We start from the raw sequence: 26,721 nt of genomic DNA, 5'->3' as shown, positions 1-26,721 counted from the left end.
CATCACGGTTTTGGGAGAACAACATTAGAGAGAGAAACATAACCGAGAGCCGATTGTTTTCTAAGTTTTTCTTAATTTTTGATTTTTGTTTGTAATCTTTGTTTCTTAGTGAGAGAGAGAGAGAGAGAGAGAGAGTGAGATTACAGAGAAAGAGAGAGAGAGTTAGAGAGAGAGGCAGAGAGATTAAGAAGAGAGATTGTAGAGAGAGAGACTCTGTTGTGATCAATTATTAGCTTCGTTTTGTTTTTGATTTTTCTCTTTCTTTTTGTTTCATGTTTCTTAGTGAGAGAGAAAGAGATTACATAGAGAGAAAGATTAAAATAAGAGATAAAGAAGGAGACAGGAGGTTAGAGAGAGAAAGAAAGTTGAAGAAGACGAGAAAACCATTTTCCCACAGAGAATCCATTCCCTGGAAAACGAGAAAATCGTTTTCCCAGAGGGTGCGTTTGGCAGAATTCTTGGAAAAACAGAAGGAAATCACTTCTTTAAGGCTCTGTTTGGCTGCAAAATCAGTAAGAAACTCAATTTTTCTACTTTTCTCCCACATTCTATATAGTTAAACTTCCATCCTTTATCATGAGAAACTAATTTTCCCATCTAGGGTTTTAGATGAAGTCCATAACGAGAATTTTATCAATTCAATTTTTATGCAAGTCAATTAATTTTTAGATTAAATCATCATATCTTTTAAAGTCCTTATTGCTTTTCATGACAACATCTTCCGGATTCTAGAGCGTTCATGTGATAGAACCCGAGTAAAACAAAGAACTTAGTTGACTAAGGCAAATACATTGTCTTTAGGATTGTCACGTGGACGGATTCGAAAACCCTAGGTTCCCCTTTTCTGAATATCAACTTATTTGTTTTCTTTTGAGTTTATTTGCTATTTTTATTTGCTTGAATCAAATTACCATTAATCAACTTTTAAAATCATCATAGTTTTAAGATTAGAATTGAGTTTTACTTAGTCTCTGAGGAACGAACCGGTCTTTCCGGAAATATTACAACTTGACACCCGTGCACTTGCGGGTGTAGACCTTTTAGGGTAACCTTCTAGGCCCATCAAGTTTTTGGCGCCGCTGCCGGAGACTTAGTTTAAATTTAATCTAATTTTATTTCTATTTTTGGTAAGTTTTTATTTTTGGACACTTTTACTTGCTTTTCCGTTTTTGGTGTAGAAAAAACACTAAGGAACAAAGGAGAAGGCGCAACAAGGAGAGGAGCTCAAGAAGAAGAACTTACATTTTATTTTTACTCCCTCCGTCCCATATTGAATGACCTAATTTCTATTTTGGGTTGTCCCATTTTAGTGTCCTGTTTCTAAAAATAAAGAAAAAAACTTTTCGCTCTTTCCAACAATACCCATCATTACTTTAAATTTAATGACAACTTTATTTAAAAGTAAATTTAACTTTTTTATTGTAAATTACAAAAGTTAATGAGGTTACAATTGGAAAAATCATGTTATTTTTTAAAGTCCAACTCCAATTAATGATGTTCCCTTAAAAAGTTGGGTTTTCAAAATAGGTCATTCTTTTTGGGACTGAGGGAGTAGTATTTTTTATTTTATTTTGGTGAAAGAGAGACTTTTAGACTTTCTAGTTTTTATTTATTTTTTATTTTTTAAAGTTTTGACCCTAAATTGGAGGGCTTAATTAAATTGTAACCGAAAACCAAAACGAAGCCTCGGGTTGGAACACTCGCGGGTCGTCTACATAGGTCATCGGCCGTCTTGAACGGGAGGTAAATTTCTTGAACACCCACGAATCTCCTGTCAGTGGGTATTTGTGTGAATTCGTGTGCTTAATTGCTGTGACCGGACTGTTTAGTGTAATCATTCTAGTAAGGGCACTAACCCAGTTACAAGATAGGAGACGGATTTCATCACCGTTCCCTTGCCCACATAGGTAACAACATTCACGATCCTAATCCTTGTTGTTTGATGATAAAAGATTAATCACAAATAAAAACCTCAAGTAATGAACCCTAATATTATCAATCAACTAAATCTCATCAAACTTAAATTCAAATATGAACTCAAATCTTTTCTACAACAAAGTTAAATACTCATAGATAACTACTAACCTTTTGACATAAACAACACAAAATACCATTAAGCTAAAGAGTCTTGTTCCATTAGATTATCTCTTTAAAGTAGCACATCCTCTTGCAAAAGAACCACCAAGAACTCTATCTCATTTTACTTTCTCTCACTAGGATACTTTTTAATCTCAAAAAAGCACACAAACTTTTTTTACACTTGCACCCACTTTTGTTCCAACACACTTCTATTTGATAACCCTATAATACTCAAGCCACACTCAAACTCCAAGCCCACATAATATTCCATACAAGGCCCAACTTCAAATTTGGTTTAAAGCCCCTTTTTCCAACAATCCTCACCTAAAAAGCTAAAATCTGATTTAGACATTAGCCCCTAAGATCTCGAGCTCATAGGATCTTTGAAACGATTCAGGGACTTAATATTTATTTGGACATTCCTAAAGGGAAAGTTCACTCAACTCTTTATAAGGTCGCCTCGAGAAGAGGAAACGTTACCAGGTTGGACGGCTATCACAACGTTTATCGTTGGTCGTCTCCAAGAGTTGTTTGATCGTAGTACTTGGACGGAGTAACCCTCATAAACATTATAGTTCAAGCTTTGTTACGAAGTAGGAGCTGTCTAGATTTATAGGGTGAATCTGACAAACCTGTCTATTGTCTAGATTTAGTTTAGGTTGCTTGGTGGAGTCAGCCTCATTATGTTTGCTTTCCTAAAGGTTCCTCGTAGTGATTCTTTGGTTCGAATATCCTTGGTCGTTGGGCTCTAGTGTATGCCCGATAGATATCGTGATAAGAGAGGTCGTTTCATTAGTAGAGAAACTCATCTAAGTAATCTTCTAGCCCATCTCTCTTTGAGTGACACTATGGCTGAAAATTTGAACCAAGCCAGGGGCGGAAATCCACCTATGACACTCAGGGATTACATGAATCCTACTAGAACGTGTCAACCATCAAGCATACAGTTACCCCACTCCACGACTCACTTCGAGTTGAAGCCGAGCATTATTCAAATGCTCCCGACCTTCCGTGGGGTTGAGAACGAGAACCCCTACCACCATGTTAGGGATTTTGACGAAATATGTGGGACTATGAATCTCCCCAATATGCCTGATGACATTTTGAGACTTAGGTTGTTCCCTTTCTCTTTGAAAGAGAAAGCAAAATCTTGGTTGTATGCCTTACAACCTCATTCCATCACTACATGGGAAGAATTGAGCAGTTCATTCCTTCTAAAATTCTTCCCTAAGCACAAAACCACCTCTTTAAGGCAAAGTCTTAATAATTTTGTGCAACAAGAAGGAGAGTCTCTTTATAAGTATCTTGAGAGATTTAAAGAACTTGAGTTGCAGTGTCCACACCATGGTTATGAAAAAAGCAGACTAGTCCAGATTCTTTATGATGGACTAGACTATCCCACAACATCCATGGTAGAGTCATTCTGTGGTGGCGGTTTTACTTATAAATCCGTCGATGATTGCATGGCTTTTCTAGAAGATCTAGCTGAGAAATCCCATCAATGGGAAACTTCTAGAGGACCTCCTACTAGGGCAAATCCTACTCCAAATAAAGGTGGCATCTATAGAGTTGATAAGTTAGAACTTACACTCGCCGCCATGGCTAGAAGAATAGAAGCCCTAGAGCTTCTTGGTCAGCCTAAAGCATTCAGGGAGGATCCCACTCAGGTCATGAGTGTTGGAAATGAATCCACCTCTTATCCGTGCTCCGTTTGTGGAGACCCTTCTCATATAGGGAACAAATGTACCCTATTTCTTAGTTCTGCTGAAAAAGAACAAGCTTATGTTCTTTACCAAAACTCTAGGCAAGACAATCATCAAAAGTATGACCCTTATTCTAACACATATAATCCAGGTTAGAGAAATCATCCCAATTTCTCCTGGTCCAAGGGTCAAAATCAGGGACAGCCTAGTAGTTCGATGAACCCTCTTGGGTTTAATGCTCCCAGGAATCCATATGGTCAACCTAGTACCCAATACCCTTCTCAAGAAAATGACTCCTTGAAGGAAACCCTAAATCAACTAGCTAATTGAGTTTATGCAAATGACCAGCCAGTCTATAACTCGTTTGGAAACCAAGCTAGAAGCCCTAAGCCAGAGAGAAAAAGGTGATTTTCCTAGTCAAACGAAGCAAACCCCAAAAGGTACACTAGGTAAACAACCAATGGGTCAAGCCAATGCAGTAACCACCCTTAGAAGTGGTAGGGTAGTTGATAATGAGGTAGGAGTTCCCGAAGATAGTGAAAGAGATCATGAATCCTCTTCTATGCCAACTAGAGGCTCTAGTGATGAGCCCGAGAAGGCTCCTGAGTCTGAGGAACCACCTGTAGTTACTGAGCCTTACATTCCTATAGCTCCATATCCTCAACGTTTAGTAGAGAGAAAGAAGAAGTCTCAGTTCAACGAGATAATGGAAATATTTAAACAAGTCAATATTAACATTCCATTACTAGATGCAATTAAACAGATCCCAGCTTACGCTAAGTTCCTGAAGGACCTATGTACTAGAAAGCGTAAGATGAATGTGCATAAAAAGGTCTTCTTGACTCAACAAGTGAGTTCTATTATCCAACATAACCTCCCACCTAAGTACAAAGATCCAGGAAGCCCTACATTACCTTCCACTATAGGGAACCATAAGATTGAACGAGCTCTGTTAGATCTAGGTGCCAGTGTCAATCTTCTTCCTTACTCGGTATACTTACAATTAGGTTTGGGAGAAATAAAACCCACTTCTGTAGTCCTTCAGTTGGCAGATCGATCTATCAGACGACCACGTGGCATAGTAGAGGATGTTTTGATAAAAGTTGGCGAGTTTATCTTTCCTGTAGATTTCATCATCTTAGATACTAAACCCATTCATGATACCAAGAGTCAAATCCCTGTCATTTTGGGTCGACCATTTTTAGCTACATCAGATGCTGTCATATACTGTAGAAGTGGTCTTTTGAGATTGTCATTTGGAAATATGACAGTGGAGATGAATATTTTTGATGTGGGACTTCACCCTGATGACATAGATGAGTTCAGTGGGTTGAACTTGGTAGAATTATTAGTGCAAGATGCATTACCAACAACTTAGTCGAGAGATCCTTTAGAAACTCTATTGGCACTTTTATGCTTAGATGAGGAGGGTAGTATTAATGAAAGAGACAACATGTCCGAGTCTACCTCCTTGTTAGTGTCTGAGTCGATTACTTTGCCAACCTTAGAGTCACCACTTCCATTGTATGAGTCAAATGCTCCACCACTGAGCTATGGACACACCATAAAAGATGATGATGAATCTTGGCTGCTCAATTTAGTAAATGAGAATGATGACTCACTTGACTTAGTCAAGGACCTGGAGTTCTTTAAGGACACTAATGACATCATAATCAAACAAATTATAGAGGGTTTATCTGTACCAACTTTGGTAGAGTTTGAGTCTGGTAACCGAGTGATTCCTTTGGAAGAACTTTGTGTACCTGTTTTAGAAACCCCTTGTTTAACTCTGGGTGTCTTTGATAGTCCTCTAGATCCTCTTGTGTCGTATCCCTCGGGAGCATGTTTAAAAGATTATGCAATACCTCAATTGGTTTCTCATCCCTACCTAGATCCTTTCTACCAAGACTATACTCTTTCTGGTCCATGGCCAAACTTAACGACTTTATTGTCGTCTAAGTTTGGGGATTCTTACCCGATCACGATAGTCTCACGGGTACTACAACATATTTACACAAATGTGAGACTATCCTTCACTAAACGCTTCGTGTCTTGGGTAGATCCACAGATGTTTCGCCTATTGGTTTATGGAGCTGTTCTTAAGGTTTGTTGAATCATCTGTATCGTCTGGTTGAAGACGTTAAACTTAGCGCTTTCTGGGAGGCAACCCATGCATAGGACTTCTGAATCTGATAACATCTTTTCCCTAATCCTGTTATTTTGCATAGTCTTCAGAACATTGAGGACAATGTTCGGTTTAAGTTTGGGGATGGGGGATTGAATTTTTAGTCCTTATTTCAAAAATTCCAAAGGGTTCAAAAATTTTTAATTTTTGGATTGGAAACGTGAGTCTAGTTGTTTTTGCTTGTTAATAGTTATAAAGTCCAGTTGGTTGTACTATGCTTTTGCTAAAGGTTTTTCCATGAATTTCGAGTCTTCAAGTTGTCTGTGCACTAGCCATGCGAGTATTAGATAGGTGAAGAGTAGACTATTCTAAGAGAACTTAATCGATCATTAGTGGAGACTTAACCTATGTGAGATTCTGAGCCTTTCTTTTGTTTTGAGTGATCTCTTCTGAGCTAATTCTGAGTAGAATGAAGAGCTACTCAACCTCGCAATATTCATTAGAACTCAGTTGATCTCTGAGTTCAAATTTTACAACCACTAGGGATGTCATCAGGAAGCAAACTTTACTCTTGTAGTCTGAGAAACTTGAAAACAGTGTCAACTATAGGAAGAGAGGAACTTCATCATTTAGAACCTTGGGAATGAGGCATGAAGCAAAGTGAATAGAATTTTACCCAAGGAAAGAATAACATGAAGAAAGTATGTTATGAGTTTTATTACCAGAGTCAGTAGCAAAAAAAAAATGAAAGAAAAAAGTGTTTGTGTAGTTTTGTTTGAGTGTTTATCCCTTGAAGTAGTTCTTGAAGATTTTAAGACGTTGAGTTCTCAGGAGTTCTAGTCACATCATCATTAGTGTCTACGACCTCTAGGAAGCATTGTTAGATAGTAGATCAGGTGAGAAGAGTTGGTTAGCTTTCCCATCCCGTATTAGTGGTTGTTTCCTTCTTTGAGATCAGTCGTCCACAAAAATTATAGTCCGTCTTTTTCATGTGTTGAGTTTTCCTTCATATTCATACTAACACATAGAGTGAACCATTCTTGAGTGACTTTGATTTTTGAGTGTATGACCGTGAGGCAGCAGTCGAGGCGAAATGTATTGAGAAAGTAATCGAGGTCTTGTCTTTTCAGAACCGAAATGATACTCATACTGGCTTGTCACGTGCACCTCGAGTCTTGATTACTAGTGGAAAGATATTTAGCGTTTGTAGGGTTTGATTGACTTGGATTTCATTTCTATTAACTTTCGAAAATCTACCGAATGAACATTTTTAGTCCACATCATATTTAGACCCTTTTGCATTTTTGATTTTTGAATTTTGTGGGTATATTCACTGCAAAACCTCACGAGATAAAACTCGACCTCTTGGGTAACCTAGAGGTTTAACGGCTTATTGCACGTGCTAGGTGCAATCGTGATTCCCTGCGAAAGTGGTGAAATGGGTTTTAGTTTTATTTATCTGTTTTGCTCGAGGACTAGCAAAATCTAAGTTTGGGGATGTTTGATGAGACATGAAAATGTCCCATATGAATCTCTTAACTCGGGTTAGTTAGTCCAATTCGAGCGGTTACTCTGAAGATTTGTTTGATTTTCTTTCTCAGGTGTCTTTTATGGAATTCGGCGAGAAGAACAGTTAAGATTGGAAGAAAGACGCATGAGGGGCAGTTTGATCATTTTCTAATTTTGGAAATTTTGATGCTCGGATGAATGTAGAATTCAAGACGAGTCCAGCGGCGAAAACGGGAGTTGAATTGGAGTCCGGAGGAGAGAGTTAGCCCAAGTCAAAGATCGGAGTCAAAGATTATAACCCAGTCAACTAGATGACACGTGGTGCAGATCTAGCGGAAGGCGGAATAATCCGGTCGTGAGCGGTATTCTTTCGGTATTGATATTGGGACAGGTGGGTTAAATACGTGATTGCTGTTCGGGACTGATTCAGTGTTCAGACCCAGCTGACCCTCGATGCTCCACACGCGATCCAGTGGAAGTTACTGTGGCACGTGTACAATAGTTCTATCCGTTGGACTGTCTCAACCTCTTTATGTAGCTCGCGATACACCAGATCGATCTCACACCAGGGGGCCATATTTGAAACAGAATTTTCCTTTTTCTCTCGGCTTCATTTGGAAACTGTTCAAAACAGTTTTAGAGAGAAACCGAGAGGATGGATTTTAGAATAGAGAAACAGAAAGAGAGATTTCGGCTAGCTGGAGATAATGATGAGATTGGACTCGATTGGTATTTAGAGAGAAAATATTATTTAAATTCAAAAGAGAAAGGAGGAAGAAATAGTCGGATAGAGAGGGTTGGCGAGTTTATCTCAGATCCGGATTTGGGGGAGGATTCGATTTTTATTTGTGGGTCTATAAAGGAGCAGACGAAGAACAGAGGTGGGCATCACGGTTTTGGGAGAACAACAGTAGAGAGAGAAACATAACCGAGAGCCGATTGTTTTCTAAGTTTTTCTTAATTTTTGATTTTTTTTGTAATATTTGTTTCTTAGTGAGAGAGAGAGATTACAGAGGAAGAGAGAGAGCTAGAGAGAGAGACAGAGAGATTAAGAAGAGAGATTGTAGAGAGAGAGAGACTCGGTTGTGATCAATTATTAGCTTCGTTTTATTTTTTATTTTTCTCTTTCTTTTTGTTTCCTGTTTTCTTAGTGAGAGAGAAAGAGATTACATAGAGAGAGAGATAAAAATAAGAGATAAAGAAGGAGACAGGAGGTTAGAGAGAGAAAGATAGTTGAAGAAGACGAGAAAACCATTTTCCCACAGCGAATCCATTTGCGGGAAGACGAGAAAATCGTTTTCCCAGAGGGTGCGTTTGGCAGAATTCTTGGAAAAACAGAAGGAAATCACTTCCTTAAGGCTCTGTTTGGCTGCAAAATCAGTAAGGAACTCAATTTTCTACTTCTCCCACATTCTATATAGTTAAACTTCCATCCTTTATCATGAGAAACTAATTTTCCCATCTAGGGTTTTAGATGAAGTCCATAACGAGAATTTTCTCAATTCAATTTATATGCAAGTCAATTAATTTTTAGATTAAATCTTCATATCTTTTAAAGTTCTTATTGCTTTTCATGACAACATCTTCCGGATTCTAGAGCATTCATGTGATTGAACCCAAGTAAAACAAAGAACTTAGTTGACTAAGGCAAATACATTGTCTTTAGGATTGTCACGTGGACGGATTCGAAAACCCTAGGTTCCCCTTTTCTGAATATCAACTTATTTGTTTTCTTTCGAGTTTATTTGCTATTTTTATTTTCTTGAATCAAATTACCATTAATCAACTTTTGAAATCATCATAGTTTTAAGATTAGAATTGAGTTTGACTTAGTCTCTGAGGAACGAACCGGTCTTTCCGGAAATATTACAACTTGACACCCGTGCACTTGCTGGTGTAGACCTTTTAGGGTAACCTTCTAGGCCCATCAAGAACAAAGAGATTTACGTGGTTCGGTTAGTGAGACCGACTCCACCGCGACAACGGCGCGATGATTTCCACTATGATAAGCAAACAAGTTTACACAAGAGATTCATGAGATTGTCTATTGATATCTCCTTAGGGTTTAGTTTATATAGTCACTAAACCCTAATCCCACCGCCTCACCGACTCTCTCTACAACTGACATTATACACAGATAACACTAGTCACCGACATAAGCCTAGCTTCCGCATCCCAGCTCTGTCTCGGAGTCCAGCTCTGCCTCATAGCCCTGCTTCGCATACCAGCTTTGTCTCAGTAATCAACTCGGATAACTAGTCCAAAATTCGCCACCGACGGGTCGTAAACCGGGTTCGATACCAATCCATATTCGTGTCAATTATAACAATTCTCTACCTTGACTTGAATATGCTCCTCTTGACTTAGATCTGCCACCATTGTAGCTCAGCGCCTCTGAGTCATCGTCGCTACAGCCCTGCTAGAGCTAACATCTGGAAATTCCAATCAAGTCTAAGCAATGCTTAAACTTGAAAGTTGTAACGGCCTTGGTCAGCATATCCGCTGAATTCTCTGCCGTAGGAACCTTCTTCATCGTGATTTTCCTTTGTTCAATCACGTCCTTTATAAAGTGATACCTGACATCAATGTGTTTAGTTCTCTTGTGATACATTTGATTTTTGGTCAAATAAATAGCACTCTGGTTGTCGTAGTAGACCTCTGTCACCTTCTGCTTCAGGCCCAAATCTCGAACTAAACCACTCAGCCATATTGCCTCCTTCATCGCCTCTGTTGCTGCCCTGTCCTCAGCTTCGTTTGTAGACAGAGCTACTACCGACTGCATCACTGCTCTCCAACTAATGGCACTCCCGCCGAGTGTGAACATATAGCCCGTCAGCGACCTCTTCCTATCAAGATCTCCCGAAAAATCTGAATCTACAAATTTAACTACCGAACCAGAAGTGTCAGCCCTTCTGTCGTAAACCAGACCAAGCTCCGCAGTTCCTCCCAGATACCGCAGTATCCATTTCACAGCCTGCCAATGACCTTTCCCAAGTATGCCCATGTATCTGCTTACTACACTAACAACATGTGAAATATCAGGCTTTGTGCACACCATAACATATATAATGCTACCTACTGCATTTGCATAAGGCACACGAGACATGTACTCCGTCTCGTCATCAGTTGTCGCTGACTGTTCACCCGAAAGCTTGAAGTGTGCTGCCAATGGAGAACCGACAGGTTTTGCCTCACTCATACCAAAACGTTCCAACACCTTCTCGATATACGTTTTCTGAGACAAGAACAGTTTCCCATCAGATCTATCTCTCCGTATCTCCATACCTAATATTTTCCTTGAGGCACCCAAGTCTTCCATCTCAAACTCACCCTTTAACTGATCCTTTAACATGTGGATTTCCGACATATCCTTGCAAGCTAGCAGCATGTCATCCACATACAGGAGTAGATACACATAAGAACCATCCGATAGTTTCCTGTGGTATACACAACTATCATACCTGCTTCTGTCATAGCCGTTTTTAACCATAAACGTGTCAAAATGCTTATACCACTGCCTAGGAGATTGTTTCAGTCCATACAAAGACTTCTTCAGCAAACAGACCTGGTCTTCTTTCCCGAGAATCTCAAACCCCTCTGGCTGACGCATATAGATTTGTTCCTCCAGCTCTCCATGTAAGAACGCAGTCTTAACATCAAGCTGCTCCAATTCCATATCATACAAAGCAACCATAGCCAGTATCACTCTAATAGAGCTATGTTTAACAACAATAGAAAATACCTCATTGAAGCCTATCCCTTCTCGATTTGTAAACCCCTTAGCTACTAACCGTGCTTTGTAACATGCATCTTTCACCCCTGGGATTCCTTCCTTCTTCTTGAAAACCCATTTGCTACCAACAATCTTCTGACCCTTAGGCTGCTCGGCTAATTCCCAGACCTGATTCCTCCGAAGAGACTCAATCTCTTCATTCATGGCAAGAGACCACTACCTTGATTCATCACTCCTCATAGCTTCTTCGCAGGTGCATGGTTCACCTCCATCAATGTTTTCCCCCACACTAAGTGTGGATGCAACCATGTCTGCCATCCCATACCTTTCCGGTGCCCAGATGTCTCTCCTTCCCTTGTTCCTCGCAACACTGTAATGAACCAGCTCTGGTTCATCTTCCTCAGCTTGCTCGTCTACCTGAGGCTGAACCTCTTCCGGAGTGTCTATCTCAAACTCCACCCGCTCCCTATGATTTTCCTGCTCCACCTATTTACCAACACCCTCCCGAGCATCTACAGGTGTTACCTTCTAAGTTCCACAATCGATAACCCTTAACTCTAGGCTCATACCCAAGAAATACACATTTCTTAGCCCTCGGATCAAGTTTACCTTCTTTAATATGTACATAAGCCGGACAACCAAAGATCCTCAAGTTCTCATAATTAGCAGGATAACCAGACGACACATCATTAGGAGTTTTACACTCAATAGATGTACAGGGTGAAATATTTACCAGATCTTCTGTGAAACAGGCATTGATCGCCAGAACCATAGCTTCATTCTACAATGATTGCTAAGACACTACCATCATCTTCTTCGATGACTGCTGCCTCAGCTGGCTTCTTCCTAAGCTCAGGACAATTCCTTTTGAAGCGCCCCTCCTTCTTACAGTTAAAGCATCTGTACTTCTAAGGTTTCGATTTAGACCGTGAACGGCCCTTCCCATCGACCACATGCTGCGACCTTTCCCTTACCACCAAACCATCACCTGAATTGCTTTCTTCCATTGACCTCTGTTTCAACTCCTTCGAGTTCAATGCTGCTTTAATATCCTCAAAGGTTGTAGTTGTTTTTCCAGACATAAAAGAATCAACAAAGATTTCATATGATGGTGGCAGGGATGCAAGCAATAGTACTGCCTTATCTTCTTCTTCGAATTTGACATCTATATTTGCCAAATCTAAGAATACTTGGTTGAGTTCATCCATATGGTCTTTCAACGATTCCCCTTCTAACATCTATAAACTAAATAATTTCTTCTTTAGATACAAACGATTAGTTAGAGATTTCGTCATATACCTTGTCTCCAGCTTACTCCATAGCCCATCGGCTGTAGTTTTCGTCGCTATTTCCCGCAAGACCTCATTGCTCAAACAGAGTAGAATCTGACCAATTGTTTGATTGAGCCGAGAATTTCTCTGACTTTTTAGAATGTACTCAGGCTTCCCAATTGTTTGATTGTGCTTTTACTGGGTGCTTTTACACTTGGTTTAATAGGCAAGAAGGGGAGAATGGTGTGTGGGCTAAACTTGACAGAGTTCTTGTTAATTTGGAGTGCCTGCTTCTGTTCCCTGAGGCTAAGACTGAATTTTTGCAGCCCAGTTCCTCTGATCACTCCCCTGCAGTGGTTTCTCTTTCTGGTCCTCAGCTGAGGGGGAGGAGACCTTTAATTTTGTAATTGTTGGGTTGATGAGCCAGACTTCAAGGAGATGGTGGAGGAAGTTTGGCATGAAAGTGTGCAAGGTAATCCTATGTTCAACCTAGTTACTAAGTTGAAGGCTCTTAAGGCCAGACTCATCCAATGGAAGAGGGACAGATTTGCTGACTTTCCTAGCCAGGTGAGCAGGCTAAGATCAAGCAGGATAGTGTTCAGGGAGCTCTTCATGGTGACCCTATGAATGGTGAGCTTCGGAGACAGGAGAGGGAGGCTTTGATCTCCTATACCCACTTGGCCTCTGCTGAAAGCTCCATGCTTAAGCAAAAGGCTAGGACTAATTGGCTCACTTTGCGAGGTCTACGGCAAGGCTGCCCGATTTCTCCATATCTGTTTGTCCTAATGATGGAGGTATTCGCGGTTCTTATTGATCAAGAGGAAAGAGTAGGTCGGTTCCTGCTACACCCTAAGTGTCGAGTTTCGAAAGTTACTCACCTTTGTTTTGCCGACGATCTCATGGTCTTCTTTCGAGGAGACGCTGGTTCGGCTCAATCTCTAAAAGGTGTGTTAACAGGTTTTCATCGGGCGACGGGGTTGCAGGCCAATGTGACTAAGAGCGCGGTTTTCTTTGCAGGTCTTTCGGCCCAAGGTCAGAGTGATATTACTAGTATTCTGGAATTCGGTACTGGTTCTCTGCCTATCCGTTATTTAGGTTTACCTCTTAAATCGTCTCGTCTCACCTATAGTCATTGTATTCCGCTGATTGATAAAAACAAGGGACAAATCCAATCTTGGAGGAGTCGATTTTTATCGTTCGCGGGGCGAGTTCTCCTCGTAAAGGTGGTTTTGAATAGTATGTTACTATATTGGGCAGCAGTGTTCGTTATTCCCAAGAGAGTAATGAATGACATCAACTCCATCTTTAGTAAGTTCCTATGGTCTGGCGTGGATATGGGGTGTAAGAGAGCTCCCATTGGCTTGGAAAGCCTTTGTTACCCCACTGATGAAGGGGGACTTGGTTTTCGTAATATCGAGGTGTTGTTCGAGGCGTCAAATCTTCGTCATATATGGGACCTGGTTAGTGGTAAGACGACTTTGTGGGCTGAGTGGGTGAAAAATAATCTCATCAAAGACCAACACTTCTGGACTTTATCGGCTTCGAGTAGAAGTTCCTGGTGTTGGCGTCGGATTCTAGCCAGCAAGCCAACGGCTAAGCAACTCATTTGCACTGTTCTGGGGGATGGTCATGATACCAATTTTTGGACTGATCTATGGCATCCTCGGGGTCTTCTTTATGATGCTTTCGCGGAGGGGTATAGATATGATTCTCACTTACATTTAGATGCACGGGTATCTCAGTTTATTGGGCAGTCGGGCTGGGTTTTTCCTACTCATATCACAGCTATGTTAGGGACTATCGCGGTCGAGGCTAGAGAGGTGGTGGTGGATAGTACTCTCAGAGACGAGGTGATCTGGATGCCCAGCCAGATTGGAGAGTTTACACTCAAAGAGACGTATACTCAAAGAGACGTATGAAGCAACTCGACCCAGAGGAACTCGACAGAGCTGGACTTCTTTAGTATGGTCACCAGGTGGAATACCCAAACATTGTTTTATCACGTGGCTTGCCTTTCGAAGACGCCTCAAAACTAGATCTCTTCTGGCTAGTTGCGGTATGGTTATAGACACTACATGTGTTTTCTGTGGGGGAGATGAAGAAACGGATTTCCATCTATTCTTTGGTTGTTCGGTTACAAAAAATATATGGGAATCACTATAACGCAAGATGGGATTTCAGAGAGTATGTGATGTTGATTGGGAAGAGGAGTTATAGTGGTGTCTTAATCACTTTGGTGGGTTTTCCATTGCTGCCCGGGTGGGGATTTAGAGGCGATGTTATGTCACCAGGGCTGATTATTCATACTATTTGCGATGAAGTGCGGATCAAGCTGAATACTATTACCAAACGGTTTGAAGATACTGAGGAGAATTGGAGGACCATTGATCGATGGAATCTTACTATCTCTCTTCAAAAGCCGGTTTATACTTCATGTAAATGGACTCGGCCGATGACAGGGAGATATATGATTAATACCGATGGTGCTCTGAACGAGGTGGATGCGGGGTATGGAGCCATTATTCGAGATTCGGAAGGGATTGTTGTTCGAGCATCCACGGGTCAGGTTGATGGACAGACTATTTTTATACACGAGTTGCAGGGTGTTGAGTTGGGATTGGAGTTAGCACTTAGTGCTGGACTGCAGGATGTTGAACTTGGTCTTGATTCGATGAATATCAAGTTACTTCTTGCAAAACCAAATCAGAAATTATCATGGCAGGCGAGGCGTTTATGGAAGAGAGTTCAGAGGCTCAAGAGCCAGTTTCAGAGTTTTCGGGTGTTTCATGTCTATAGGGAAGCAAACCAAGCTGCTGATCACTTGTCAAAGATGAGGCTCGGACCGAGAGTAACTCACTTGAATGTCAGTCAACTGCCGGTGGAACTAGTCAACATTGTCAATGCGGACTCTAAAGGGACAGTGAGAATGAAAAAAGGGTGGGGCTAATGAAATGTTGTAATTTGATTTTTTTGCTGTTTTATTTAGTTTTATATCATTGTATTAGGTTCGGGCTTCTCCAGCTTATCATTATAAAAAAAAGGGTGTCAGACAGAGTTGCCCAATCTCCCCTTACTTATTTGTTATGGTTATGGAGGTCTTCTCCACTTTCTTAGCTCAAGAGGAGGCAGCTAGCAGATTTCACCTCCATCCTAAGTGCAAGGATCTTATGGTGACTCATTTGTGTTTTGTTGATGATTTGATGGTCTTTATGAAGGGGGATGTGAGCTCCGCCACCTCTTCACAAAATGTTCTTGTTAAGTTCTTCAAAGTAACTGGTCTCTCTGCTAATTTCCATAAAAGTACTATTTTTTGGGCTGGTGGAGGGGCTCAAGGTGATGAAGTCAGGGAGATTCTGGGTTTTCAAAAAGGGGAGCTCTCTATGAGGTATCTTGGTCTGCCTCTTATCTCTTCTAGGTTTTCTTATAATGATTGTATTTCCCTTCTTAATAAGATTCAAACTAGGATACAATGGCCAGGTTCCTGTCTTTTGCTGGCAGAGTGCTCCTGCTCAAGGTTGTGTTAAACAACATGCTTATATTCTGGACTTCTGTGTTTGTGTTTCCCAAGAGGGTGTATAAAGAAATCAATTCTCTTTTTAGCAAATTTCTTTGGACAGGGCTTCAAATGGGTGCAAAGAAAGCTTATGTTGGTTGGACTTCTATTTGTCTCATCGAAGAAGGTGGCTTGGGTATTAGAGATATTGAGTTGCTAAATAAGGCAATGAACTTGAGGCATGTTTGGGAAATTGTCAGTGGGAAGGATACCTTATGGGTTAGATGGGTCAAGAGAAATCTGATTAAGTCTAAGGATTTCTTGCTTATGCCTTCTTCTCATGATTTCTCATGGTGTTGGAGGAGAGTTTTGGACAGTAGGACTGCAGGTCAGAGCCTGACTCTCCATTTGATAGGCAAGGGGAATAACACCCCGTTCTGGAAGGATGTGTGGCATCACAAGGGGCTTCTTTGGGACTTTTTTCCTGCATATCTTAGATTTAGCTCCCTTCTTCATGCTAATACAAAGGTGGCTGAGGCCCATATCTTCTGGTAGCTGGGATATTACCCACCATATCAGTGTGCACTTAGAGGAGATTTTGTAAGGTCTCCCTCTTGTGGAGATAGGCGGGGCTGAGACAGGGTGGTATGGACAGCTTCCCTACACTCTTATAGCCACTTATATGAAGATCAGACCTCAAGGAACACAGGTGCAGTGGGTGAAGCTTATTTGCTCTCCTTTAGTGATTCTTAAGCATGGTTTTATTGCCTGGGTGGCTATGCACAAAAGGCTTAGGACTTGTGATAGGCTCCTGAAATGGTGAGTGACTGTTGATCCCATTTGTCGGTTATGCTCCAAGGAGGCTGAGAATGACTTTCACCTCTTCTTTAGCTGTGAATTCTCTCTTCTGGTTTGGGAGGGTATTCTTGGCCTTATGGGCATCCAGAGGAAACATTATGCTTCATGGGAGGGGGTCCTTGATTGGTTTCATACCCAAATTCAGGGTAGTGATTTGAAAAGAATGCTGGGCAGCCTTTGTCTTCACTGCCTACTTGTCACACATATGGAGAGAAAGGAACATGAGAATCTTCCAGGGTGATGGCAGGCCTCCCTCCTCTATATTAAACTTGAGTAAAAATGAAGTTAAGATTATTCTATTGGCCTGGAAGGGAAAAATAGAGAACTCTTCTTTGAACAGGGACCTGCTCAGCAGATGGAATGTTGAACTTCCTTTGTTTCCTACCTTTGTGAAGGGACACATATGGGAGCCTCCTTGCGCATGATTCTGCCTCATTAACACTGATGGAGCAATGGACTCAGAAGCAACAGGGTTTGGGGCTCTTATTAGGACCAGAAAGGGGGCTGTGATTGCTGCAGCCACTGGATCGGCTAGTCGATCTAGTGTGATTGTTCATGAGCTACAAGGGGTAGAGTTGGGGTTGAAGCTTGCTTTGAAAGTGGGGCTCAGGAAGGTTATTCTCGCTTCTGACTCCTCTATTGTGTGTGGTCTGATGTTGGACAAGAGTAAGACCCCTCTTTGGGAGGCTTGGTGGCTCTGGCAAAGGATCCAGTGTTTATTGAATTCTTTTGGAACTTGCAATGTTCAACATGCGGTGCGAGAGATTAATCAGGCTGCGAATTGGCTCTCTAAAATGAAGATTGGGCTCCCTCTTGTGGAGCTTGACCCGAATACTCTTCCCTCGGCCTTAACAGTCATTCTTGAGGAAGACAAAAGGGGTACTATTAGGCTAAGAAGATGTAACTAGTTTGCTTTTGGTTGTTGCTTTTCTTTTGCTTTCTTTTGTTCGGGGCGGGCCCTTAACCCGCTTACTATTGCAAAAAAAAACTACCCCAAATTGTGTAACGAATTTTTTCGCACAAGTTGTTATTTTTTTTATCCAATGTGTTTCATATGTCCTGAAACTCCATTCCATATGAATTATTTGGGGTTTTACCTCAATTTCGACACCTCTGATTGCAAACGAAACGTCTGCAATTGGAAACTGCACCAAACTTGTGTAACGAATTTTTTAGCACAAGTTGTGATTTTTTTCATCCAATGTGTTTCATATGTCCTAAAACTTCATTCCATACGAAATTGTAGCAACATGAAACTGCACCAAACTATATAACGAATTTTTTCGCACGATTTCTTGACTTAAAATATTTACCACCCCGATCGGACTGGATGACTTTTATTTTCTTGCCAAGTTGATTCTCTACTTCGTTCTGAAATTGTTTGAATATTTCAAACGATTCGGATTTGTGCTTCATCAAGTATATGTAACCATAACGAGTGAAGTCATCCGTGAATGTGACGAAGTAGCTAAAGTTACCTCTCGCTGGAGTACTCATTGGTCCACGCACGTCCGTATGTATGAGTTCCAATGGTTACTTTTTCTATTCTTTTATTAACTGATTTATGTATCGGATTCCACTCGCCCTATGGTTGGGTTTGGCTCGGTCTCCCTTTCCTTTAAAGGAGGACCTTGTCATTTTATCCATCAAACATGATTCACACGTGTCGTATGATTCTAGTTCATACGATCCTAGAAGTCCATGCTTATGAAGCTTCTTCATGCGATTCAGATAGAGACCGTGACCCAAACGACAGTGCCTAAGGTAACTTGGATTTGAATTATCTGATTGTACCCTCTTGGTTTCTATCTTAAAGACTTCATTCTCAATACTTGTCATATAGAGACCGTTGTATAACTTAGCACTGGTATAAAACATTTCACCTTTATATAAAGAACAACGCCGGGTTTTTTATTAATAGGTGATATCCCTCTTCGTCTAACGCCGAGACAGAGATAATGTTTCTAGAAATAGAAGGTACATAATAACAATTATGACGTTCTAAGACTAGACCAGTTTCTAAAGGTAGACTATAGGTTCCTACAGCTTTCGCAGCAACAGTTGCTCTATTCGCCACTCGTAGGACCATCTCCTTTTTAGACAAAGATCTAATTCCCTTAATCCCCTGTACATCAAAGATGATATGAGCACCGCATCCGGTATCAAAAACCCATGAGGGGGGATCATCTATATTTGCTAAGTTAGCTTCGATAACATAGATACCTTGGTTGGAATCGTGAATTCCTTCCTTCTTCCCTTTGTTCATCTGAATCAGTTGAAGTTCTTTCTTCGATTCAGACATTCCAATGCCTCTCCGGATTGCCTTGGAAGTCCCGTACTTCCTCAACCACGATCTGTTTCAAGACATGGCCCTCAACCGTCGGATGATTGTGTGCGCATCTATTTTCCTGAATCTCTTTTGAAGATTAGGTTCCATGGTGGACAACGGCCTGCTTTTGATCCTCAACCCTTGAGGTCGCAGTTATCCTTGGAATTGGGGTATCTAGTACGCTTTCTTTGTTCGTAGATCTGAAAAACTTTCTCAATCTACTCTCCCAATCGTGGAAGTTGTCCTTGTTCAATTTATCCTCATCGAGGATTAAACATAAGTTGAAGAGATTATCTTTTGCCATAGTAAAACTACATGAAACAGAAAAATGATTTTGCTAAGTATTACATTCGATATTTTCGCAAAATGACTCTGTTTTTGCCACATTATCCAAGAAAACCGTCCCTGGTTGAATAATGCGATTCTGAGATCCTATCTCTCAAGGATTAAGCGGACTAGGTCCCTACCCTTAATTCCCATCGATTTAGGTGAGTGAACTACTTCACTGATCATATCCTATAACTCTCGGTTGATGGATTACATGTTATATGATTAATCCATCCTTTTGCCTCGAGTATCCAAAACTCTTTTGATGATCTCGTTGAGTGGAACCATATTTCACACTTACCAGAAATATATTTCACCCTTACCAATAAAATTTATTTCACATTGAGTGGAACCATATTTCACACTTACCAGAAATATATTTCACACTTACCAGAAATATATTTCACGATCATGTCGTCCACATAGCACTCGACCGTTTTTCCGAGCTGGTCTTCAAACATTCCATTGACCAAGCGTTGATATGTAGCTCCGGCGTTCTTGAGACGGAAGGGCATTTGTCGGTAGCAATATAGCCCTCGGCGAGTTAGGAATGCAGTGTGCTCCTGATCAACCCAGTGCATGGCGATCTGATGGTATCCGCGAAGGCGTCCATAAAACTGAGTAGTTCGTGCCCGGCTGTGGAATCCACCAGCTAATCTATGGATGATAGCGGGAAACTGTCCTTCGGGCAGGCTTTGTTCAGATCGGTGAAGTCTATTCACATTCTCCACGTATCGTTCTTCTTTTTTACTAACACCACGTTGGCCAACCGTTGCGGATATCGTGTTTCCCTTATGACTCTTGACACTAGGAGCTTCTCGACTTGTTTGGCTATCTCGGCATGTTTAAGTAGTGCGAAGTTCCTTTTTTTCTGTTTTACGGGTCTACTCCCTTCTGTAACGTTGAGTTTGTGAGTGATGATCCCGGGATCTATCCCGGGTACCTCGTCGGTACTGAATGCGAAAATATGACGGTGTGCCCTAAAAAAGGAAACCAGATCTTCCTTATCGCCTTTGTCCAGGGTACTCCCGACATAAGTCACCTCGCTGGCCTTTTCGTCAATCTGCACTGGTACGGTCAGGTCCGCTGTCTTTTCTTCTTCCTCCTGGATTTTCTCTTTTCTGGTTCTTTGATTTCGGGTCCCCGATTTCTGGGGAGGTGATTCCGTCATTGGATTCCTGATGGTGCTGTGTTCCGACATCATGCCTTCCTGATGGACTTGAAGGAATAGTTAGTCTAAAAAGTTTAATGAATAGGATTCGGATTACTGAATTGATGATTTTGCTGGAGAGATGCCCTCCTTCTAGCGCCAGATGCTGATGTCAAAAATTGGCCTTCCATTAGATCAGCATGAAAAAGGGAGTTAATGCACAACAACCTCTGTTATGTATGATTCTCATGTTATGTTGGGAGTTGTTCTACTTAGTATTCTTGCTTCCAGCTCTGCTTCCTACTCTGTTTCTCTTTATTCTGCTCCTCGTTCTTGCTCCTTGCTCCAGCTCTTGTTCGTCTATTTCCGAGGGGGGAAACCTGCAAAGGGTTCGAAAATCGCTCTGACGCTCAAGCCAGTCAGGGTGCTCTTTGTAGTAAAAGAATGAATATTGATTGATCCTTTTGGGGGCGAGTTATGAGAACTCTCAGTCTCTTGTGATCTTTTTGGTTTACAGAGATCGTGTCCTGTGAAGGACGATGTGGGGGGCCTTTTATAGCCGATGTTAGGCCGACTGTGATTAGTGGCGGTGGTGAGGCGGTTGCCGTCAAACCGAAGGAGAAGTTTCCTCTCTTGAATATCTAGGGTTTCTCGTAGAGTCTATCCCGGATCTTTGATAAGTGGGAGTTCATAAGTTTCGGCTATCCCTCTCACCACCTTATCGGTCAAGTGGGTTTCACTTACAAGAAATATATTCCACACTAACCAGTAAAATTTATTATCACACGGTCAAATATGTTTCGACCTTATCGGAGAAGATGATGAGGTGGTGAGAGGGATGACATGGCAGAGAGAGGTGGTGGGATGAAGGAGAGAGAAATGACAACACGGAAGGGCAGTTTCGGAAAAGAGAAAGCTGACTTTAACGGACATGTGACGGTAACGAAAAAAGGAACCATCTAGGTATTTTTGATAAAGTAAAGGACTACGCGTGAAGCTTGTTATAAAGTAGGGGGCCATTTGGTAAATAACCATTATTTTAACCTTCATATGTTATTAACCCTAATTTTTTTATGAGTTAATTCCTATATAGCCCCCTTCTTAATTTTAAATTTAAAACATTTAAAAAAAGTTATTTCCACCTCACCCCTCTCTCTCTCTCTCTAACTCACCTCTCTCTTCTCCGTTAAGGTCGCCGGCCGGAAAATTTTCCGGCCGGCAACCTTCAAACCTAAAAAAAAAAAAAAAAAATCTCTCTCCTCTCTCTCTCTCTTAAATTTTTTTTTTTAAATCTCTCCACTCTCTCTCTCTAAAAACTCCGGCAAAGGGGTTCCCCTCGCCGGAGTTTTTAAAGAGAGAGAGTGGAGAGATTTAAAAAAAAAAATTTAGAGAGAGAGAGGAGATAGAATTTTTTTTTTAGGTTTGAAGGACGCCGACCGGCGACCTCGCTGAAGAAGAGAGAGGTGAGTTGGAGAGAGAGAGATAGGGGTGAGTTGTAGAGAGAGAAGGGTGAGGTGGAATTTTTTTTTTTTTTTAATGTTTTAAATTTAGAATTAAGAAGGGTAGTAATGACATTTACTTGAAAATAGGGGGTCATATTTGAATTTACGAAAAAAAAGGGGCCATAAAGGAAGCTGGTCACAAAGTAGGAGGCCATATATGAATTAACTCTTTTTTTATTTGGTGAAATAAGATCACTTAATTTTTTTAGTCTTCAGCCCCCTCAATAACTTATATAATTTACAACTTGTTGCAAAAGGTTGGAATTCGTTGCAAAAAATAGTTGCGGTGGTTGCATTATGTTGGCTTTTAACCAAACAGAATACAAATGTGTGGGTTTTAAATATTACTTGTATTTTTAACTAAGGAAAAACTTGAAATGAGGTCGTTGACCTAAATTCTCATTCTTTCTATATAAACTAGGATATAGCCCGTGCTCTAGGGCATGGACAGTTGTATCAATCACAGTAGACGAAATTATTAATGAAGTCAAGCAAATTGTCATGAATTTTTCTTACCCAGAAATGTAATATTTGGTACCAAGATTAATATCAAGATAAACCAACAATCTTTTCACCGATTCTTTTTACATAACTTTTTCTCTTCGTAACACTCCTAAACTTCTCCAAAAGACCCCATTTGCGTTTCCCGTAGAAGCAACCAACAACATTTGAATAACCATCAAACAAATATAGGTGTAAGAGAAGCGTAGAAAAAATCTAGGAGGAAAAGATGAAGATAGAATTTTGAGGATTGTTGTAGAGAAGTAGTTTCTGGTTAATTTGGAACCAGAGTACCCGAGCTGTGATTCTGTGAAGAAAAAGAATCACGAACGTTTTTTTTTTCTTTCTCACTCTAAAGTGGAGAAATGGGGAAGAAAGAAAAGAGACGTGGCAATTGAATCTTATATGTATTTTTTTAGTACAACCATAACATCTGTTCCATAAATTCAGTTTGAGGGAAAGTAGAGTTAGGGTGAGGAGAAGTACAATTAGGAAAACGCGAAGTAAAACATAAACCCGATTTCCTAGACTTAGTAACAAGATTATGAGCTTTGCTATTAAACTTCCTATGAACAAAAGCAAAAGTGATAGAGGCGAACACCGAGGATATCTTCCTGATTTGTTTCAAAACATGATTTGTTGTCCAATGGGCCAAATTTGTTACACCATTCAAAGAGTTGCATATGTTTAGAGAGTCTCCTTCCAAAATTAAAGACCGACAACCATGATGTTGAGCCTACAAATACTTTGAAAGGCAGCCAACCCTTCACCTTCATCTACTGATCGACACTGGAGAGCGAACGATGCCTTTCTACTTTTGGTTATACCCGAGTACCCATAACAACATGTGTTGGTTTTTTGTTCATCTTTCTGCAAATTGACGTCCCTGAATTAAAATCTAAAATGAGATAAACATTAATCGAAGATTTGTAGTTTTAACGTTCTATTTGAAAGACATACTATGGCAACATCTATGGCTACTAAACACAAGCTTTTGCATCACTTTGTCCCTCTCATCATATACATTCTTGAAAAAATAAAATCATACAGTCATTTGAAGATTAATGAATAAATTTCGTGTAAATTGGAAAAATTTTGTTAGAGAATAAGGAGAGAGTGTGCCAGAAGACGAAGAGAGAGGGACGCTATAATTATCTGCACTTAACTGGTAATTTTGTTAGAGAAGAATGAGAGAGGGATGAATAGTAAAGAGATATACGTTACAATTGTTTTCAATAACTGTTGGCCATTGATTTAGTGAGAGGGTTATGTAAAAATTTAATGAGTGGTGGCGTTACAATTGTTTGCAATAACTTTTGGCCATTGATTTAATAAGAGGGTAATGTATAATTTAATCTGTGTGTGAATAAATTTGTTATTTTTAGGGTAAGTTATAAATCAAAGGGTGAAGATGCTATTGAAAATGCAACGAACGGCTGGATTTATCTTTCAATTTGTCTCAGTCAGCACAAAACATTGTGTTGTATATAATAGATTGACGGCTTTGTTCAACTAAGGGTATTCAATAGTTTAAATTAATTAAAAAAAGTTATTTGAAGTTGGTACGATTTAGGCCTTCGACTTCTTTGGTTTTTGTTGATTGCTATGCTTGCTAATAGAAGGAGTTTCATCATTCAGATGTTTGCCAAATTAAGTGTCTCATTGTTATTTTCTTTCAAATTTTTCGGAAAATGTTTTACATCATATATTTTCTATTCTGAGTTAAGAAATAATTGTATCTAACTATTAAGAAGATATCTTCGAAGTAGTGATACTGGAATAGTAACATCTATTCAAGAGACGAGCAGAGTCGCGGAAGGGAATCTCTCTTTAGTTCATTTCAAATTCTAATAATCTGCTTTGTCTCTTTGAAGTTTATCGAGGATTTAAATTCTTCTTTAATCAATTCAAACTGTACTAAATTTGGGGTACTCTTGTATATGACAAACATTTTGTTAGTCAACATTTATATCGTTACATAATTGTTTTTCTGCAGTTTGTAGGAAAATTGAATGAAACATTGGGAGCTTATCCCAGTCAGTTGTAACTCACAGGTAAAACTTCAAGTCCATTTCTTTTTGTACATTTGTTTATTATTAGCTTCAATTTGTTCATTGTCCTAATTAGTATTATTTTTTGCAGGTCCTACAATAACTAATATCGAAGCCTGCTTTGTGTTTGAAATTTAAAGCAAGTAACAAAACATCATAGTTCAATAAAGAGAAACTCGATGAACTACTACAAATAAATAAGAGAAGACACAACTTTTCATTTGTTTGTTTATCTTAATCTCGTGTACTTATGGTGGTTGCTTGCCTTTATGATCTATAAATATTAATGCATATCTCTGTGATTTTTGAATTTCGGACTTGAAAATAGCATACAGTTTTCAAATCAAATTAGAGGGTATGCTAGATTTATATGCTACAAACAAAGAGTCTTAACGATGAGTCATTGAGGTTTGGATTTTTTTAGGAGACAGAAACACCCAAGCCAAGGGCGATTTTCTCATCTTCTTTCTTCCTCTGCAAGTCCCAAAACCTTCACCTCTTCATCTCAAATCTCAATTTTAGTAGCATTTCTCATATCTGGATAAACGATCTAGAACTATTTCCAAGATCTTGTTTTTGTTGGTTTCGGTATACCGATTCAACGAACTGGCTCAGCGAGTCTATAACCGAATCACTGGTGAAACTGGTTACTACTTTGATTTTATTTGTAAATCAATCAAAAAACACTTTCTTTCCAAATAAATGGAGAAAAACTAAGGAATAGAACAACTCAATATCTTTCGTATTTCTAACCGATAAGGTCTGCTATTCAGAACAGATGATTCGTAGTCGAATCTCACTATCGATTTAAGATCGGAAAGAGGAATTGTATTCCTTCTGTGTTTACTGATTTATTACTTCAAAATCAACACACTTCTGATTTTGAAAAATCATAATGTCTTTGATTAAGAAATCAGATAGACTAAAAAGAAAAAGAAAAATCAGAGGATAAGAAGAAGAAGATTTTTAATCGAGGCGAGGTATTCCTCTTTCCATAAGACAATTGACGCCCTGTATAGTACCAAATAGTTAACGACGTTTGTCTCCCAGGATACAACGATTAACCTTTCGATTCAATGGTACTTCGAATCAGAAAGCAGTCGAACTTGAAAGTATACTTACCTCTGACTTATTGCAAATGGACCAAACTTCTTGCTTATGAAACTCCTTGAAAACTCTGCAAAATCTTTCTGTTAGACACTCAAATATGATCTTCTAATAATGCTGGATACTCTGGAAACAGAATGAGATTTGGAGTTCATTTGGGTCCTATAAATAGGTTTCGAAGAGACCTATTCATAAGGGACACTTTTGTTGGGTTTTAGGGACGCATCAGTTGGGAGAAAGAAGTGACGGATCACTTAGTTCCAATAGTTACTTGTCAGCTGCAATTAGGACCATCAGATCGCTCTGAAAATCTCGGAAGAAATGCCCTCCACTGGATCATGAGATGAATCCCGAAACTTAGCCCGACAACTGAAGGAAATCAACCGTTAGATTGAGGTTCAGGAGATGTCCCACTCGGTGCCCGACACGGGCTTAACCAGATCCGTAGGATCTTGCGTATTTGGGGGGAGCGAACGTCAGCCGTCTGACCTGGGCTTGTTCGCTTAGGGTAAATGGTCCCCAAACCAACTTTTCCTTATTGCGACTTAGTCTCTAAATTAACCAAACATCGAACAAACTTCAGACTTGAATATCTCATTCATCCAGAATCGGATTTGAGTGATTCTTGTATCTGAACTTAAGAGTTCGACGAGATGAACGCAATGACATGCTTCTTTTCTGAGTTTGACGACTTTAACCAATCTGAAATCGGCTCCGATTCCAACAATCTCCCACATGAATGAATATTCGAGATTTCTATCATGCAGACTTACTAGACTGATACACTGACATTGACAGAGCTTAAAGGCAGAATTTCACTGCATCGGGATAGATAGCTTGCAGTTTTGAATCTTCCGTCGTGAGTAACCATCGGGTTTACAAAGACCTTAGTGAACTATGTCTTGAACTGGGTCCAATGAGTTGTAAACCAACAAGTAACTATCACACAACTAGTTTCTTACTTTCAAAAGTTCTCGGTTGTG

The 26,721-nt window shown here is 40.0% G+C and overlaps 1 protein-coding gene across 1 annotated transcript; it reads left to right on the top strand.

Moving 5' to 3' along the window:
- The first annotated feature begins 17,223 nt into the window (after window positions 1-17,223).
- On the top strand, window positions 17,224-17,679 carry LOC147549040 (uncharacterized). The gene has a single exon (XM_086668186.1). The coding sequence runs from the start codon at window positions 17,224-17,226 to the stop codon at window positions 17,677-17,679; it is 456 nt and encodes a 151-aa protein (XP_086524312.1).
- The last annotated feature ends 9,042 nt before the right edge of the window (window positions 17,680-26,721 follow it).

Source organism: Eschscholzia californica, unplaced genomic scaffold (genome assembly GCF_041429995.1).
Source record: "Eschscholzia californica isolate CP2 unplaced genomic scaffold, dmEscCali1.0.p SCAF_3, whole genome shotgun sequence".
Classification (NCBI taxonomy): domain Eukaryota; kingdom Viridiplantae; phylum Streptophyta; class Magnoliopsida; order Ranunculales; family Papaveraceae; genus Eschscholzia; species Eschscholzia californica.
The sequence above is the reverse complement of the archived record's forward strand: the minus strand, read 5'-3'. Positions and strand labels throughout refer to the sequence as shown.

What these genes read in the sequence shown, in the direction of transcription:
- LOC147549040 (XM_086668186.1), top strand. Translation starts at nt 17,224, where the DNA reads ATGGACTCAGAAGCAACAGGGTTTGGGGCTCTTATTAGGACCAGAAAG.